The 18,329-nt window shown below is 45.4% G+C and overlaps 1 protein-coding gene across 8 annotated transcripts in view; it reads right to left on the reverse strand.

Annotated features, from left to right (window-relative positions):
- LOC126517477 (myb-related protein B-like) overlaps positions 1–18,329 on the reverse strand; it is a 293,223-nt gene that overhangs the window by 122,434 nt on the left and 152,460 nt on the right. For all 8 annotated transcript variants that reach the window (XM_072285350.1, XM_072285347.1, XM_072285352.1 and 5 more), the window contains one exon: positions 3,836–3,958. In XM_072285350.1, coding sequence (XP_072141451.1) covers positions 3,836–3,958 — 123 coding nt within the window. The remainder of the gene's footprint in view (positions 1–3,835; positions 3,959–18,329) is intronic.

Consider the following 18,329-nt stretch of genomic DNA (forward strand, 5'->3'; position numbering starts at 1 on the left):
AGTGTTCGCGCAGCAGCTGGAATCCATTCATACGGCGGTTGTGAAGCTGAAGCTGCCGCAAAAGCCAGTGCAGATTTCGGACTATTTCGGCCCGCCTTACCCTTGACACGGTCATTGGTGCCAGAAATAAAGTTTGTTTTTCACGGCCTACTTTCTACATCATCTATTCTTTAGAGCAAGTAGCAAATTCGAGTTCGGAGCTGCAAAAATATGCTGCACTTTTTTTTTTATTTTTTTTATAACTGCAGTCCAGATATAGCGATCATCGGTTATAACGATCATATTTTTCTTCTTTCTCAATATTGTTATAAGTGGACTGACTGACTGCACTGTAACTGTTATTTCTTGATCAATTCTGATAAAGCTGCATATGTTCTTTCAGTGTTTCATGTTTATTTTATATATCTAATTATATTTTGCATGTAGTACATTGTAGTTGCTGAGATAATTAATACTTATCTGCTATTGTTTGTTGAAACAATTAAAATTTACCTGCTAAAGGGAAAGTTGCAAACAACATATATTTGGATATTGAAGTGCATAAGGATAGCAATGCTGAAACCAGATTCGAAATTCAACAATTATATGTCATTTTACAGCCCATGGAAGCTCTGTGTTCACAGCATAATAAGAGCAAATGTAAATGTAAATAAAAAAATTGGAGCTGAAAATAAAAAGATCTGCTCTCAGTGTTGAATTCTCAATACATTTAGCTTTGTGCTGCAAGAGATATAATGGCTCTAGCTGTCTTAGATGCAACGATATTGATTCAGTAAACAAGCAAAGTGACCGAAAACCATCTTTTGAGAAAAAAGAACAACTTTGCTCAGTGCAACATTGCTATTTACATATTCGCATTCAGAATTAACTTGTAAGCCTCATAGTAATCTTCTTGCCGCACTTCAAGCTTAATGCATTTACCTTCATATATATATATATATATATATATATATATATAAAGAAATTACAGGTGTATTAATGTTGCCACAAATAGGCAAGCAAGAAGTTTGTGCTGAGAAAAACAGACAGCTTGATTTATTCAGGAAGATATGAAGTGTTAACAGGTTACCAGTTAAGAGGCTAGTATGCCCCTAGCACATGCTCCAGCATGTACGCCCTAGTGTGAAACGTGTGTTATCGAAAAAGAAAAAGTGTCGTTTGCCAATTACCGGAGCTCCGCATTTCGTGTGCAGCGAGATTGTTCACGAGGAATGGGTTGCACGTTTGGTCGATGCACCACCACAGATCGTCTCATGCTCGAGAATTTATTTAACGCTTTTTGCCAATTAACAGTGCTCCGCATTTTGTGCACAGCGAGAGGGTTCACGAGGAACGGGGTGCACACCTGGCTGCTGCTCACGCGCAACAAACTCCGTGCCGATGCATCATCGCCGAAGATTCCACACACGATGACTATCTCTATGGGGGGACCGCAGTCACGTTCACCTTTGCCCGCTGCTGCACCGCAACTTGTGTTTCAAACAAGACGGCAGAGCAATCATAGAATCGCGGCTTACAATATTAATGCACGTCTACCAGGCATGCGAGCCAGCTGCGGCCGCATCAGCGTGAGCGAGAAAATCCAATTTTCACTTGGTAGCCCGCGTTGAAGCAGAGTCCTGCCATTTTTCTTGTGCCTTCTTCACTCTCTCCAAATCATCGGGTTGTATTAGTAGTACTGGAATGCCGCATGAACACTGGCTGCTGCCAAAAGCACTTTCATCTGCTAAGGCTATTCCGCTGTCACGGGAGCAGACTCCGGCGGGGCTCGGCATGGGTAGCAAACTATTGCCGGCATCTTCTGAAGCCACTGCGCACTTTCGAAAGCTTAAAACTCCTCTTTTCTTCTTCTGTTCGCCGAATTTAAAGTTTTAGCAAACTGAATTTGACAGTTTCGTGGAGAGTGTCGCAGCCTGAGCAGACAACGACGAAAATCCGCCCCTGGCATGGTGTTATTACGGTCACGTGCCTCAGTCGACGAATGGAATTGCGCATGGGGACTACTTTTTCGCAGGCTTTTTCTTCATGCATATTCAGTGCACAGAGTAGCGGTGGCGCGAAAACTAAATGAGAAGAGTTGCTCTTTCAAAGAAGACCAAGGTGGCTGCAATAGAGAACTTAGAACGGCAACTGCGCGTCACGAAAAAAGGCCCTTTTTTTTAGCATTCATCAGTAAAAATACAGCTCGCCGACGCAATATAAAACGTCATTACGACGACAATATTGGCCCAAGATGCGTAAAAATTTCTGAGATAATGCATCAGACACTGTAGAATCTAAAAATAATGTTTTCAAAAAAGTGATTTTTTTTCAAGATTTTTCCGTCCCTAAGATCCGTGTCCCTCCTTAAATGTCACCCAAGTGTAACGCGCAGGTTTTTCGTTAAATTTGGTAGCCACCATAAAAGGTGACAACTACCTGGCTCACGGTGCAGTCCAGACACCTCGGAGGAAGCCCTGGCCGCTATTTGTTTTATAGTGGAGTTGCAATCTTGTACTATGCATGTTTTCAGTAGCGCACCGATGCCAAGCTACCAGTCAAGTTTCAACGCGCCCCACGACAGGAGTGTTTGCTGCAGCGTGCGTCCAAGCGCTTTTATTTATTTATTTTTTTTGCGGGGGACTTCCTGGCCTGTGGCCACACGCAAGACCTTCGAAAACGTTCCTGCCTAATCCGCTAGTTTCTGTCTAATCCTGTGCCGTTGCGTCATGAAAAAGGTGGAGTGAATACAGCAACAGCAACCATGGACTTGCACACTGCTTGGATAATTTAGAAGTGGCGTTGCTTGCAACAGACTGAGCTGACCTCCTGTGTCTCAGTGAGGCAAGGGTGGCTATCACTGATGTGCGATTTCTAGGGCATCCCATTCACTCCCGCAGTGTTGCCAAAGAGCCGAGATGCTAGTGCTACAGCTTTTATGGTGCATCCGTTATTGAATTTCCCCTTACATGAAACGTTGCCACCCTGTTCACTTTGTTATAATGAGGGTTTACTATGTTTTGGACTCTCAATTATGCTGAATTTAATTAATGAACATTTTAGGTTTAATGGTGCAAAGGCCGGGTATGGCCAAAGAGCGCCATGCTAGTGTTAATGAGTTCGCAATGGACTGATGGGCTCTGTGAAGTTAATGTGACGTGGCTGTAAAGGGGCCTAAAATAGTTTATCTAGATTCCATAAAATCTATGTGTAATAAAATTATGGGAATGACTATTGACTTGTACTATGAACATTAAAATGCATTGAGAAAGAATGATGCAATACATAGAATATGTGAGATGCTAAAATTGTCTTGAGCACTGCTACCTCACCAGAGCCCTTGAAACCCAAGCGCCTAGAGGCATGTGCTACACAAAGAAAACTATCATAGCGGCATCCTCTGGAAAGAGGATGCGCTACGAAATTAATGGGCTTGTAACATGCAGCACAACATCTTTCAAAAAAGCGAGGACTGCTTTGGTCTTAAAAAGCAGTTCTTTACCAAGAAACATAGCCAGATGCAGAGGGACGCAATGGCGGTTATTCTGAATTTAAAGTGGTAGCCTCCGTGTATGGATCATCAGTCGGCGACTGTATTCAAATATGTGCCCAGATACAATGGCCACTTTTTAAAAAATAGTTGCTTCATCATAGGAAGTTTACGCTTGCGACGTGGAAAGCTGGCGGTGTGTTCCAAGGCGTAACCTGGCTAACAGCGGTGGTCACAACAAATTGCTTACCACTAAACATTTTTTAACACAGAAATGGCACAATTTGGTCAGCACCTTCGGCTGCCGAAGCCTAATTTTATTATACTAACATTTCTAGACTGCCAGAAACAGGCATGCGTACGTACCGAGGGAAAACCAAGGATGTTCAATTCAACTGATTCAGACTCATCGCAGAGCCCCCCTTCGTCATATGTGGTGCTGTCTGCTTCCAAGTGACTGTAGTCAGAGTCGTGTGACTGAGCTGATCGCTGCAAATACGACAAAAAAATTAGACACGCAGGTTAATTAGGCAGATCCTACGCACTGTGGGGATCAATGTTATGCGAAGAATTTTGCATGCAGTTGGCTATCTAGGATTGTTTTGGGTTCCACAATGTGCAGTTGACTTTCGTTAACTCAATCCTGATGGGCCCGACGAAATTGACTGAATTATCCGGAGGGTCAAAATATACACAAATAAACTACAAAACACATTGCCAATTCATTTAGCACTATTTTCTCAACTCTAACATGCACCCACTTTTTACAAGCCAAAAGTAGAAAATGAACGTAGAAATGGCAGCAAAGCTCCTAAACAAAGTAGAAATCTAAGATGCAAACTATTTTTCATCAGAACAAATGGGCAAGGGCCTAACATGCGTTGCACAATAGCGGCCAGTGTGCTAAAGTCAGCTACACCGCAATACATTTGTGCTTCACAGTGACGCATACGAATGCCGTAAAGACGGTTCTGGCATTGCGTCCGATTGCACCACATAGGCAACTTACAGCTCATGTTTCTTTCTTTAAAAAAAAGGACATATGTTAGAATCAGGTAAAAACCACAGTCAGTTATTGTGAGCTATGGATGTTGCTTGTAAATCTTCCTAGAGCAGGCTGAAAACGGATGTTTTCGATAGGAGATGGCAAATGCACTCACTGTGCCCCAATAATTGCCAGACCAATAAAAATGAGGCGCGTGGAGGGTGTGCACGCTTTGGCCAATCAGCAGCACAGGCGCATCCTTCAGAAATGACGCCATAGTGCCGGTTTCTCCTCACCTACGCCATTTTGAACCGGTACAAAATACGCACAAAGAAAGCAGCTTTCAAACAAGCTCAAAATGGTGCCCGCTGGCCACCGCTTTCGCAAATGAGAACGGTGCAAAGTTCGAACTTCTTTGGCGAATTTTTGCTAATTCTGCAGCCACCCTGGCCCGTATAAGTGTGTTTTTTACTATTTTCCGATTAAATTTAGGTTCTAGATTGTGCGGAGGGATTCTTGAATGTATAAACGTAGCGAAAACGCACTTTTCCGAAAATAGACTTTTTTGCAATTTTTTGTCATTTCGCGATCCGCAATTTTGAGGAGGAGGGGATCAGAAATAACTTTTTGTGTCTTGACAGAAAGGGCTGAAATTTGGCACACACACTCCACATTGCAAGAAAGAGGCCAATCTAAAATTTTATTAGGATATCTTAATTAGTTTATGTTTTATAAGAATTTATAAGTTGCTTGCTTGTGGAAAGGCTGGCACAGTAACGAAACACGATAGGGAACTGGGGATACTTTGCATGTTTGCCCAAATATCTAGTCTACACCAAGACAGTGTTCAATTTGTTTTTTAGTGTGCTAGCAATTTTTTGCTCAACATAGCCTCCACATGACTGTGCTTCCCTCCATGGAGCCATGTAGTTATTGTGAAATAAATAAATAATGGAAAGATAAAGAAACATTTCAAGACTGTCTTTAAGTACAGCACAGCTTGTGGATCGCAGAAAAACAAGCTGGACCAAAATCGGTCAAGCCATTGTTGTGCTACACTTTCCACGAGCGAGGTGACTGACAAAAAAAAAATGCAATTGAGAAAACTGGCTGCAAAGTTTTAAAAGCACTGCAAATTTACTAAAAAGCACCAGGGCTGTAATATTTTGAATCATTGCTCTCAGGCATCTTCTTACACCTTTGCCTCTTTGTTTGGTGGGCTTTGGATGCCTTCTTCAGGTGTTCTTCATCTTTTTCTTGAGCCCTCTGGAGTAGTGCATGACCACCATTTTCACTGCCAGACCAAGCCTAGTATTGCAGCGTACACCCACAGAACGCTGTTGGCATCTTGAGCACAGAGTTTTAGCGATCACAGAGTTAATCGCGGAAAACTGCACAACAATGAACTCACAGTCACAAGGGGCCAAAATTTGTTTTTGGCCTTGCTGGTCCATCAAACTAAACTTCCGCTCAGTTGCGGACACTGCGCGAAGGGAGTCGCGAACGCTGCACGCCTGCGCTTCTGCAGTCACCGCTGACACAAAATGCGGCTCGAGGCGCATCTGAATCGTGCGACATTTGGGCAACGATTCGTCTAGTGAGCCTTGAGTCATAATCTATGTAGCTCGTCGATCGTTGCGCTCACTCGCAGACTGTGTGTCCCTGTCACACGATGCGTCGGAAACGGTACACCGTCTCTGCCGGCGATGGTGACCCTCGACCCGAGTCACTTCCAACAACACGATCTTGGTTGCTGACTCGCGCGGCCGTACGCACAGGTGCGAGAGCCTCCGGTGACACGTCTTCCGGTGGCTTGGTTAACAGTGTCGATGTCACAGGGCGATTGTCAGCTTCGCTGCTGGAATTTTACGGTGCAGGATAACGCGGCACGTTATCCGCGTGTTCAGTCGAGTGCTCCGCTTCTACTGCTGGCCGCCGTCTTTTTCTCAGCGTAGGAGGCATGCGCTTCCGTTTTCCGAAGGCCTGCTTCGTTTAAGGGGGGAAGTGGGTCCTAAAGATATTTTTCTTATTTTTGGGTGAATCTTTAATAAACTCCACTGCCTGGGGTAATTTTTCATGCTGATTTCAGATCTGTAATTAGATTTTTGATAGCTGTAGCAGTTCAAAAAATATTGAGGTCTGAAGTTAAATTAATTTCAAATTCGTTACAGGGCTTTTTGATGATTCTGTCTTGCTAAACCAAAAACTTAATGCATGACACCATTGCTAAAGACCTACTGTAGGGGGTGATGCTATTTTTATTCATTTGGAAACATTTTGCAGACAAGAAAACAATCTTGCATTTATTACGAACATTTCTTTTTCTAATTAGCAGCGATTACTATACCTGAATCTAATTTTCATGACGGTGCAAGAGTAATAAACATAGCATCACCCCCCAGATCATTTCAACACGAATAAAATGATACCACCCATACCATTTTTCGCCAAAAACAACCCAGAAAAGACACCCGTAAGGCAGAGTACAGTGTGCAAAAACATCGAACTGAAATAAACGCATTTGAAGTTTCAAACAAATGTAGCTTTTGCTGAAGTGAATCTACAGCAATACAAATGGCACCATTTTGAAGCTCTGTGTTTTGTAAGAATGGCCATACTAAATGTGTGACTGCACACTCTGAAAATAATAGCACACTGGCCACTGAACTAGCACAAGAAACTTTATTAGGCACTATGCTCTACAAAGAGCATGGTGTCTGGGTTTCAAACCGAAGTGCAGAACTCTGTGTGGACATGAATATAGTTCCAGTGTTGTACATGCAGGCTGCCTCATTGATAGCAGTCTCCATTACAATCGGTGAGGCATTTTTTTTTTTCATATGGTAGAGTTGACCATGTTACTGAATGAAGGCTCTGAGTGTAAGTAGCCTTCCAAGTCATCTTCACCTGACAGTGGCTGTGGAACTTAGGATCAGAGAGCCGGTGATAGATATGCAGCTGCTAGGTGCTTTCCAGAATTTTTTGTATGATGCCTCGATCACTTCTGCAGCCAGGTGTGTGCCAGCCCAAGGGGCCTAGTGAACAGAGCTCATGATGAGGTTCTCTTTATGAAAAGGTGGTATGAATGATAGATATTGTTACGAGCTATCGTGACAATATGATAATAGAGTGAACGCGCAATGTGCTTGGTTGCGAGTCCGAAGTGCCGATGTGCGAAATGCATAGCCGCGGGCTCGAGAAGTCGACCCTCGATGCGCTTATTCGCGCAGTCCGAGGTGCCGACGCGCGAAATGATTAGGTGACGGTCTGAGAAGTCCGCGCGAGATGTGCATGACCGCCGAGTCGGAGACTCCCCATGCGCGAAATGTTAAGCCGCGTTTCTGAGGATTGCGTGCGCGATACGAATGTGTCACGAATTCGAAACACCGACTGCTGAAGGGCTCAGCCACATGTCCGAGGATTCTGCGCGCGAATCTTGGTCGCGAAGTCTGCGTCGCCGACGCTCGGAATGCTTAGCCGAGAGTCTGAAACGTCCACAAGCGTAGGAATCGGCCACGCTACTGCGATGTCCGCGTAGCGCCCGTTTTGACACGTCGAGATCACGGCGAGTGGAGACGTCAAACTCGCGAGGTGCAAAGAGCCGAGCAGACGACACCAGCGTCGAACCAATGGCGAACCGCGCTGGAGTCACGCGGCGGGCGCGGCCAATCGCAGACTCCGGCACGACCCTCAATCATTTGCTTTTTGTGCGCTTGTTTCTGTATGGAGGAGATCGCTGAAGCGGCAGATTCGAAGACGGAGAAATGTGCTTTCCAACGAGACCAAGATGGCGGCGCTCGATCGCGCCGTGCCGGAGATATTGTGGCGTGAAAAACGCTGTTCTTTCTTGATTTCCGCGAGATTTTTCGTCAGCTTGGCTGATAAAACTAATTTTTTTGAGCACTTCTAAGTGGTTTACAGTGATGATATTTGGGTATCAGATAGAAAAAGGGTTATAGAAACTGAAAATGTTATTTTAAAAAAATCGAATTTTTGGCCATTTGTCGCGATGTAAAACCCGCGTCCCCCCTTAAAATTTCTTTTCGAACGAGCGACAATCCATCACTGACCTGGGAGCTTTCATAAATCCGAATTCTGCCAGTGTCAAACGAAGAAAGACGCCGGCATGGTTTTCAAAGCAGACAACTACAGTCCGCTGCGGTTGCCAGCTTGCCCGTTGCTGCAGCAGCAACCAACGGCGAGACGCCTTTCAGCACGGCAACCAGTCGGAGGCCCACTATCATCGCAGGGCCCGTGTGACCGCCTTTAGCAGACTCGCGCTTCTCTTGTGTTTGTGTGTTTGTTACAAGATGGCGATGACCAAAGAATTCTGAAACGGCATGGCGAAACTTCGATCTTTCAAACAATACAAAGATGGCGGCGTTCGGTGGCGGGAAAGACAAGTTAGGGCTCCGCAAACTGTAGTGATTTGACACAATTTAAAGCTGTTTTCTCGCCCTACGCAGTGATATATTAATTTTTTTCGGGCACATATAGTACGTTTCCAGCCAAACCATTTTGATACAATGTAGATTAGGCATTGCAGACCCTGAAACACATCGTTGCCAATTTTTTTTCTTTTTCTTTTTCTTTCTTTTTTTTTTAGATTTTCGCGATCTGATCCTCCAGTACCCCCTTAAGGGGGGACACGGGTCCTAAAATGTTTTTTTTAATTTTTGGGTGAATCATTAATGAACTCAATTGCCTTGGGTAATTTTTCGTGCTGATTTCAAGTCTTTAATTAGATTTTTGTAGCTGCAGCAGTTCAAAAAATATTGAGGTGTGAAGTCAAATTAATTTCAAACTTGTTATGGGGCTTTTTGATGATTCCGTCTTGCTAAACTAAAAACTAAATGCATGACACCATTGCCAAAGACCTACTGTAGGGGGTGATGCTATTTTTATTCATTTGAAAGCATTTTACGGACAAGAAAACAATCTTGCATTTAATATGAACATTTTTTTCTAGTTAGCAAATTGAGTACTACAGTTGAACCCGACTGCTGAACCCGTTTACATCGAATTATTCTATATATCGAACAATTTCTGGTCACGGTATAGTCACAATGAGTATATATAGCAAAAATTACGCTTACATCGAACAAATATTGCAGTGATTCCCGATATTTTGAACGTCAAGCGGCGGAAAAGTGCCCCCAGAAGTTGGCTTTCCCTCGCGGTAGCGGGGAAACCTGGCGGCGCGGCTCCATCCAACCGCTCTCCCTACCGTGACCGCGCTGCCTCGGGCTGTTCGGGCGAGCCGTCGACACTCCCCTGTCGCGCGTGGAGTCTATTAGGCCACATCCTCCCTCTTTCTCTATCATCTTTCACTTCCCATTCCCTCTCCCCTGACGATGCTTCGCCGTGCTCCCTCACGGGTTGCAGAATCAAGCGTCCTTCCTTTCTTTAGATCACTATCTATCGACACTCCCCAGCAAAAAATGATCCTGGCCCGCCTCAGCGCTTGCTCAGACAGCCAATCAGAGGCTCTTGTGACCTCTTCGTGCAAGATGGTGAAAGTGGGAGTTGTCTGGCTGCTTTTCTGGTTTATCGTGTTTGCGCCTTGTGGGCCTTCTCCCGCAGTGTTGCCGTGATGAAGCGGCAGAATTCGCCTTTCATCGTGAAGCTCGAAATCATAAATCGCGTCGAATGCGATGAGAAGTTGGATGTCCCCGCAGCGTGCAAGATTCCGAGGAGCACTCTCGGTACGATTAGGGCTAAAGTGGCCAGACTCGCAACCCGGTGCCCATGGTGCCCGACGCGTACGCACGGCTGTGTACGAGGGGTTCTTCATACGTTCCGGTTTCCGCGTGCTCGGTGATGACTGTAAATTCTGATGAATGCCCTGTTGCCAGTGGTGCCGAAGTTTGGAGCGAGCTGTCAAAATTTCTGAGACATTCGAATCAACAGTGGACGAGTTTGTGAGTGCAGATGATGGTGTCGCGACCACGGTAAGGCCCAGAAGCGAAGACTACATCGCCGACATCGTACCGAGCACAAATGAAAGTAGGCCCACTGAGGAAGGCAACTACGGTCCTTCGCCCACATCCTCCGAAGTGATTGGTGCACTCGCATTAGTCCGGTGCTTCTGCACGAATGTGGAAGGTTGCGGCCTCAGCTGCTCCAACTCCTTAGACAACGTGGGGAAGTGCGTGCGTCGCAGGCAGCGAAATTGCCCAAGCAGAAGAAAATGCAGGACTAATTGATGCGAAACTACGCTAGTTTCTTCAATAAAGTGATCTTATAAATGGTATGTGCTTTTATGACATCCAATTATTTAGCAGGCTTATATCGAATTATGCTCTATATCGAACTGATAGGCGCTTTTTTTGTGAGTTCGATATAGCCGGGTTTGACTGTAGTGCAGTGGAAGAACGGCCAGGAGAAAGTAATAGCTTATGCCAGCCGTAAGTCTCGAAAGCAGAGGCAAACTACAGTCGCTGACCGTTTATTCGGACCGGTTTATTCGGAGTTCGATATAGCCGGGTTTGACTGTATACCTGAATGTAATTTTCATGACGGTGCAAGATTAATAAAAATAGCATCTACTCCATGATCATTTCAATGCGAATAAAATGATACCACCTGTGTCATTTTTAGCCAAAAACAACTCACAAAAAACACCTGTAAGGCTGAGCGTGGTGTGCAACAACATCGAACTGAAATAAACGCATCTGAAGTTTCAAACAAATGTAGCTTTTGCTGAAGTGAATCTACAGCAATACAAATGGCACCGTTTTGAAGCTCAATGTTTTGTAAGAATTGCCATACTAAATGTGTGACTATATGGCATTTTTTCATTTGGTAGAATTGACCATGTTACTGAATGAAGGCTCTGAGTGTAAGTAGCCTCCCAAATCATCTTCACCTGACAATCGCTGTGGAACTTAGAATCAGAGAGCTAGTGAAAGATATGCAGCTGCTAGGTGCTTTCCAGAATTGTATGTTTTTATGATGCCTCCATCACTTCTGCAGCCAGATGTTGTGCCAGCACAAGGGGCCTAGTGAACAGAGCTCATCATGAGGTCCTCTTGACGAAGTAGTTCTGCGGAAACCCACGGAAAGCACCTTGCAGGTTTCCACAGAACTACTTCGTCGAACACTTACCTTTGCTTCGTGTGTTGTCGACAAATTTGTCTTCGCCCTGCTATCTGCTAGGCGCCTGGTTAGCTCAGATGGTAGAGCGGCTGCCCCGGAAAGGCGGTGGTCCCGGGTTCGAGTCCCGGACCAGGACGAATTTTTCTTCAACTCTGAGGCTTTTCTTTCGAGGAACCCGTATGGGTTTCCTTTGTAGCAATTGCTACGAACAGGTGGATGTCTGATTTTCCCTTTACCAATGAGGTCCTCTTTATGAAGGGGGGGGTATGATAGATATTGTTACGAGCTATCGTGACAATATGATAATAGAGTGAACGCACAATATGTTTGGTTGCGGGTCTGACGTACCGACGTGCGAAATGCCTAGCCCCAGATACAAGGAGTCGATCGATGCTCATTGGGTTTAGCCGCGCAGTTCGAGGTGCCGATGCGCGAGGTGCCTAGACCGCAGTCCGAGGAGTAGACACTTGATGTGCTTATTCATGCAGTCCAAAGTGCGGAAACGCGAAATGCCTAGATGTGGGCTCGAAGAGTCGACACTCAATGCGCTTATTCGCGCAGTCCGAGGTGCCGACGCGTGAAATGCCTAGACGCGAGCTCGAGGAGTCGACGCTCAATGGACTTAGTCGCCCAGTCGGGGGCGCCGATGCACAGCATGCTTAGGCGAGGACCCGAGATGTCCACGCGCGATGTGCTTGATCGACGACTAGGAGTCTCCTATGTGCGAAATGCTTAGTCGCGATACGAGGATTGCATGCGCGATGTGCTTGGTCAAGAATTCCGAAACACTGAGTGCTGAAAGGCCTAGCCGCATGTCCGAGGATTCTGCGTGCGAATCTTGGTCGCGAAGTCCGCGTCCCCGGTGCTCGGAATCCTTTGTCGTGGGTCTGAGAGGTCCACAAACGTAGGGATCAGCCACGCTACTGCAATGTCCGCGTAGCACCCGTTTTGACACGTCGAGATTATGGCGAATGGAGACTTCCAGGCTTGCGAGGTGCAAAGAGAGGAGCAAACGACGCGAGCGCCGGACCAATGGCAAACTGCGCTGAAGTCACGTGGCGGGCGAGGCCAATCGCAGACTGGCACGACCTACAATCATTTGCTTTCTTGTGTGCTTGTTTCTGTACGGAGATAGCTGAAGCGGGAAATTTGAAGACGGAGAAATGCACTTTCCCATGAAATTAAGATGGCGGCGCTTGGTTGCGCCATTCCAGAGATATTGTGGCTTGAAAAACGCTGTTCTTTCTTGATTTTCACGAAATTTTTTGCGACCTTGGCTAATAAAACAAATTTTTAGAGCACTTCTATGTGGTTTATATAGATGATATTTCAGAATCAGATAGAAACAGAGTTATAGAAACTGAAAATGTGATTTTCAAAAAATAGATTTTTTGGCCATTTCTCGCAATGCGAAACCTGCGTCCCCCCTTAAAGAAACAATCACGATACGACAGCATAAGTGACATACAGTTAAACCTCAACATAACGAAGTAGGTAAAATCGGAAATTTGCTTTGTTATATGGAAATTTCGTTCCATAAAAATTTGACCTTTTATGCAAACAAGCACATCCGCAAATCGATTTTTCTTACAGGGAAAGGGGCCGCAGAATTTTCTGAATTATCCGGCAATCAAAAAAAGGGAAATTTAAATAAGAAAATTAATTTTGAGGCATTTGGGTCCCGGCCACCGGCCGCATTTTTACGAGGGCAAAACATGAAAACAACCGTGTCCTTAGATTTATGTGCACGTGGCATGAAACCATCTCATTCATCGCTGACTCCCAAATGCATTAAAAAATTTTATTACTGCGTTTTACGTGACAAAACCAGCATCTGATTATGAGGCATGCCATAGTGAGGGACTTCCTCAGGTGGTGAAAATTAATCTGAAGTCCCTCACTACGGCATGCCTCATAATCAGATGCTGGTTTTGACACATAAAATGCCATAATTTAATCTTTTTATACATTTGGGGGTCGGCGACGAATGAAACGGTTTCATGCCATGCCGACGACATCTTCGCATCGGCGGTACGAATTAAGCGAAGCCATTCATACTTTCGTGTGCACTGCGCCCCCACAGCTGATGCCGTTGCCTGCACTGGGACAACGCTATCACGAAAAGTGCTGGCAGCGGGGAGCAAATGCTTCGTCCTCCTCTTGCACCAACGAGTTGCCAAAACTCAAGGTTGCGCAACCTTTAATACTAAACGTGCAGAAAGAAAACTTACATGATGCCATGCCGTCTAGGCACACCCACTCTTTGTACATGCGGCAGATTATCTGTAAAGCAGGGTGCGCGGCTGCGTATGCACTCATCTGCGCTTGCAGCCATGCGCAGACCCGGCTGAGACACACACCATAAATCGCAGCGCGCGCCAACTTACCCCCCCCCCCCCCTCCAACACGCTTGATCACATTACTGTAAGCTCGCTCCCCTCCCCCTTTCACTTTTCTCATGCAGGGAGGTGGCACTTGCGTATGAAGCCACTATCTTTCTTTCTCACCCTTGCACGCTTTCAGTGCGTGAGGCGCAATAGGAGCTTATCACCCTTGTACTTTATACAAAACATGATGCGGCTTCACTTTGGCGGTCGCTCATGTCGTGCCGCGCAGGCAGTTTGAGAGGTGCTTGCAAGCAGCAACTTGTAATTCAATAACTTGACCATCTCCATTCATGGTAGCTTCTATTTATTGCCTCGGCATTCCTTTGCTGTGGAAGTGAAATTTCGTTATATTGAAATCACATACAAACACGCCTTCTCATATTGAGGCTCTAAATACATGGTGTTCTATCAATAAGAGGTTATGAAAAATTAAATATACTACATATCTAGAATTTCTTTATATTGAAGTTCGCTATATCGAGGTTTAACTGGACATGTCATGTACTGCTGTGTGTTTCATGTCATGTCATGCATATCTTGATATATACAGAGTTAACGAAATTATCACAACGGTGCCTCAGAGGCTAGATAAGTGCCCAAAGGAGGCAAAGAATGAAACAGCAGAATCCCGTTGATAAGTTCACTACTGACGTTTTCTGACTGCTACGTTGCATTTTCAAGATTTCGACCTAAAGCCCAGTGACTCCTATGTATTATGTTCCCATTTCATATGTCATGATTTTCTGTCATTTTCCAGAACCTCGGTTATGTATGAATGCGGTGGTAGCATAAGTTCAGCGGTGCAGAGGCCAATTAAGTAGTGTGAAATGCCGTAAGTATGCGATTGTCAGTCCCTCCCGATAAACATGTCACCACACAATTGTAGGTTTGACAGCTCCCTAAAGTCAGCTTCGTGACAATACAGCAGTTTTATGTGGCGAAGCACTCAAAGGGGGCCACGTCGCACGGTATGCGTCCCTTCAATATGCACGCATGCAGAACTGTTTTGACAATGTGTAGCAAGCATGTGACACCCCCTCAGGCATAATGTTCGTTCGCCACCAGGCTCGGTGGCCTGCCAAGCTCGGCAGGCAACACTGGTCACCGCACCGCAATAAACACCAACGAGCACGGCTGCTCGGCGGTCAGTCATCGTTCAGCACCGCCACGCTACGGAGCGTCCCTCTATCGGAGGGTGCCTCAAGCCCTTCCTTGTTCACGAACCCAGGGCGATCGTGACACTGGCAACGAGGATGGCAACGAGGATGGCGACGAGTACCCGCGGTTCATCCCACGCCGCCGCAAGCGACGAAACACCGCCCCCCGTTGCTGCCGTCATGCAGCCGTACGAAAGGCTCAAGCCGTTCAAGGGAGATGGGTCCACCTGGCAAATTTACGAGGAGCAAGTCCACGTGTTCTTCCGGGAAAACGACACACCCGAGGCCAAACAGCGGGACATTTTCCTGGCCAGCTGCGGGACCCGCATCTTCAGCCTCTTGCTCGACCTTCTCAAGCCAGCCACGCCGCACGTTAAGACACTGGGTGAGCTGCTCGCTATACTGCGCTCGCATTTTAACCCAGCACCGTCCACGTTAATGGTGCGTTTCCGCTTCAACAACCGGAGCCGCCGGGAAGGACAGACCCTCGGGAAATTCGTTGCTGTGCTACGAGGGTTAGCAAGTGCCTGCGCCTTCGGGGACCAGCTGGACTTGCTGCTCCGGGACCGTTTCGTCTGCGGAATCAACAACCCCGCCATGCAGACGCGACTCCTCGAGCTTCCCGACCCCTCGCTGGACGACGCCATGAAGGCAGCACTGGCAATGGAAGCTGCCGCTAAGGACGCCGGCGAGCTTTCCCGTGCGACTGGCTCACCGTCGGCGGAAGCCACGCTAAACAAGTTGGCGACAAGGGCAGTACCTGCGGTCGCTGTGGTGGTGCCCACACCCCCTCACAGTGCCAGTTTTCTCGAGCACAATGCTTTACGTGCGGGAAAACTGGGCACCTGGCACATGTTTTATTTATTTTATTTATTTGAAAATACTGCCAGCTGCTTTTTAGCAGCCAAAGCAGGAGTGGTCCATAGAAAATAAAAAGGGATACTGTTCAAGCAAAGAAAATGTCAAAATAAAATTCGAACACAGCAAGCTCACACACAGTGCAACACAGATCATACTTGTACGCTACTGCGCAGAACAATATCTCCAACTAATGACACGAGTTGAATAAAAATTCGGTACGAAAGGAATTGCGTGTTTCGCTCACAACTGAGAAATAGCCGATAAGAAAGAGTCGACAGTACGCTTGTTCGTTACCTCTTGTGGAAGCCTGTTCCATTCTCTTATCGTTCTAGGAAAAAATGAAAATTGATAAGCGATAGTTCTAGCCTGGGGTACAATAAGGGTAAGTTCGTGCTTTCCGCGGATACTTCTACACGTGTTAAACTGTAAGTATTTGTCAAAATTCATTTTAGTTTGGCCGTTCACTATCGTGTAAAGCATCTTCAGACGGTGTAGCTTACGGCGTTCCTCCAGTGTTGGAAGACCAGACCTTGAACGGAGATGATAGTGACACTTGTCTTCCGTAGGCATTAAAAATACACCTGAGTGCTCTTTTTTGTACTTTTTCCAGCCTATCTGTATCAGTCTTAGTGTGCGGGTCCCAAATGACATCACCATATTCAAGTAGAGGACGCACCAGTGAAGTATAACCAACTAGTTTTGTCTTGCTTGTACAGTGCTGCAGACGTTGCCGAAGTAATTATAGTCTTTTTGAGGCTGACGAAAATATCTTTTTAATGTGCGTACTCCATCTTAAATCGCGAGATATTTCAATCCCCAGATATTTAAACGTATCGACAAGAGTAACACCAATGTCGTTAATTTTGTATGCATGCGATAGTGGACTCTTCTTTTTTGTTACGGTCATTTGGGAGCACTTAGGGATATTTAGGCTCATTTTCCAGGTCTGGCACCAGTTAGAAATTGATCTTAGAGAATTACTTAAGAGTAATTGATCATCTTTAGTTTGAATGGCATGATAAATAACGCAGTCATCCGCGAAAAATCGGCATTATACAGCAGTGTCAAGTGAGAGATCATTCAGATAAACAAGAAAAAGTAATGGTCCAAGGACAGACCCTTGAGGTACAGCCGAAAGGACTGGAAGCATTGATGATTTAGAGTCACCTATTTGAACATATTGTTGGCGTTGCGTTAGGTAAGAGTCAAGCCACCTCAGAATACGCTCATTTCTAAAGAGATGCTTTAGTTTTAATATAATTTTGGAATGCGACATGCGGTCAAAGGCTTTTTCAAAGTCTAGAAAGATTATGTCGACCTGGCCATTGTTATCAAGAACTGCAAACAAATCATTAGTAATGTGGAGTAACTGTGTCACTGTTGAAAGGCCACGCCTGAATCCGTGCTGACTGTTCATGAAAAAACTGTTGCTTTCTAGGAAGCTGCTTAAATGTTTGAAAAGAAAATGTTCCAATACCTTGCTAGCTGTGCACAACAACAACACCGGGCGATAGTTAGTTACTGTGAGCTTATCGCCAGTCTTGTGTATTGGTATAATTTTGCCTATTTTCCAGTCAGAAGGAACTTCCCCTTTCTCCAAACTTTTGCTAAAAATAATATAAAGATACTTGGTACACCACTCCACGCATATAAACAAAAATGCATTTGGGATTTCGTCGGGTCCCGAAGATTTCCTAATGTCTAAGCTAAGCAATGCTGAAAAAATACCTTCTTCTGTGATTATTGCTCTGGAAGTTCATACATAGTTGCGTAGCTGAAGTCTATATTGTTATCGGCACTGCGCAGAAAAACGGACGAAAAATAGTCGCTGTATGCCATTGCTATATAAGTTGGGTCAGTGACGTCCTTATCGTGTATTTTCAATTTATTAACTCGTTCCTTCTTTTGCGTCAAGTGAAGCCAAAGCTTTCTCGCATCGTGGGAAAGGAAGTTGTGCATTTTGACGTTAAAAAAAGTGAATCTGGACGATTTTATTTTCGAACGCAAGTCCGATCGCAGCTCAGCCAAGGTGCCGCTATCTCTCTGGTTTTAGATGATAGTCGTTTTACGCGCCTCTTCATATGAATGATTTCGCGCGTTATCCAGGGGCTTCGACGTTTGCTCTTATGTAGTTTCGGGATATATTTATTCATGCAATGACGCACCGCACATTTGAAGTGCAGCCACAAACTATTAACAGTTGTAAAGTTTCTGTGACACTGTAAAAAGAAATCATAGTCTTGTTCTAAGAAATCTAATATACTGACATCGTCCACATTATTAAAATCATAGTAGGGCTTTGGCTTGCTGCGCTCAGCTTCACGCCACAGTTGGCTTTTAAAAAGGACAGAGAAATGGTCCGATATACCGGG

Source organism: Dermacentor andersoni, chromosome 11 (assembly GCF_023375885.2).
Source record: "Dermacentor andersoni chromosome 11, qqDerAnde1_hic_scaffold, whole genome shotgun sequence".
Lineage (NCBI taxonomy): Eukaryota > Metazoa > Arthropoda > Arachnida > Ixodida > Ixodidae > Dermacentor > Dermacentor andersoni.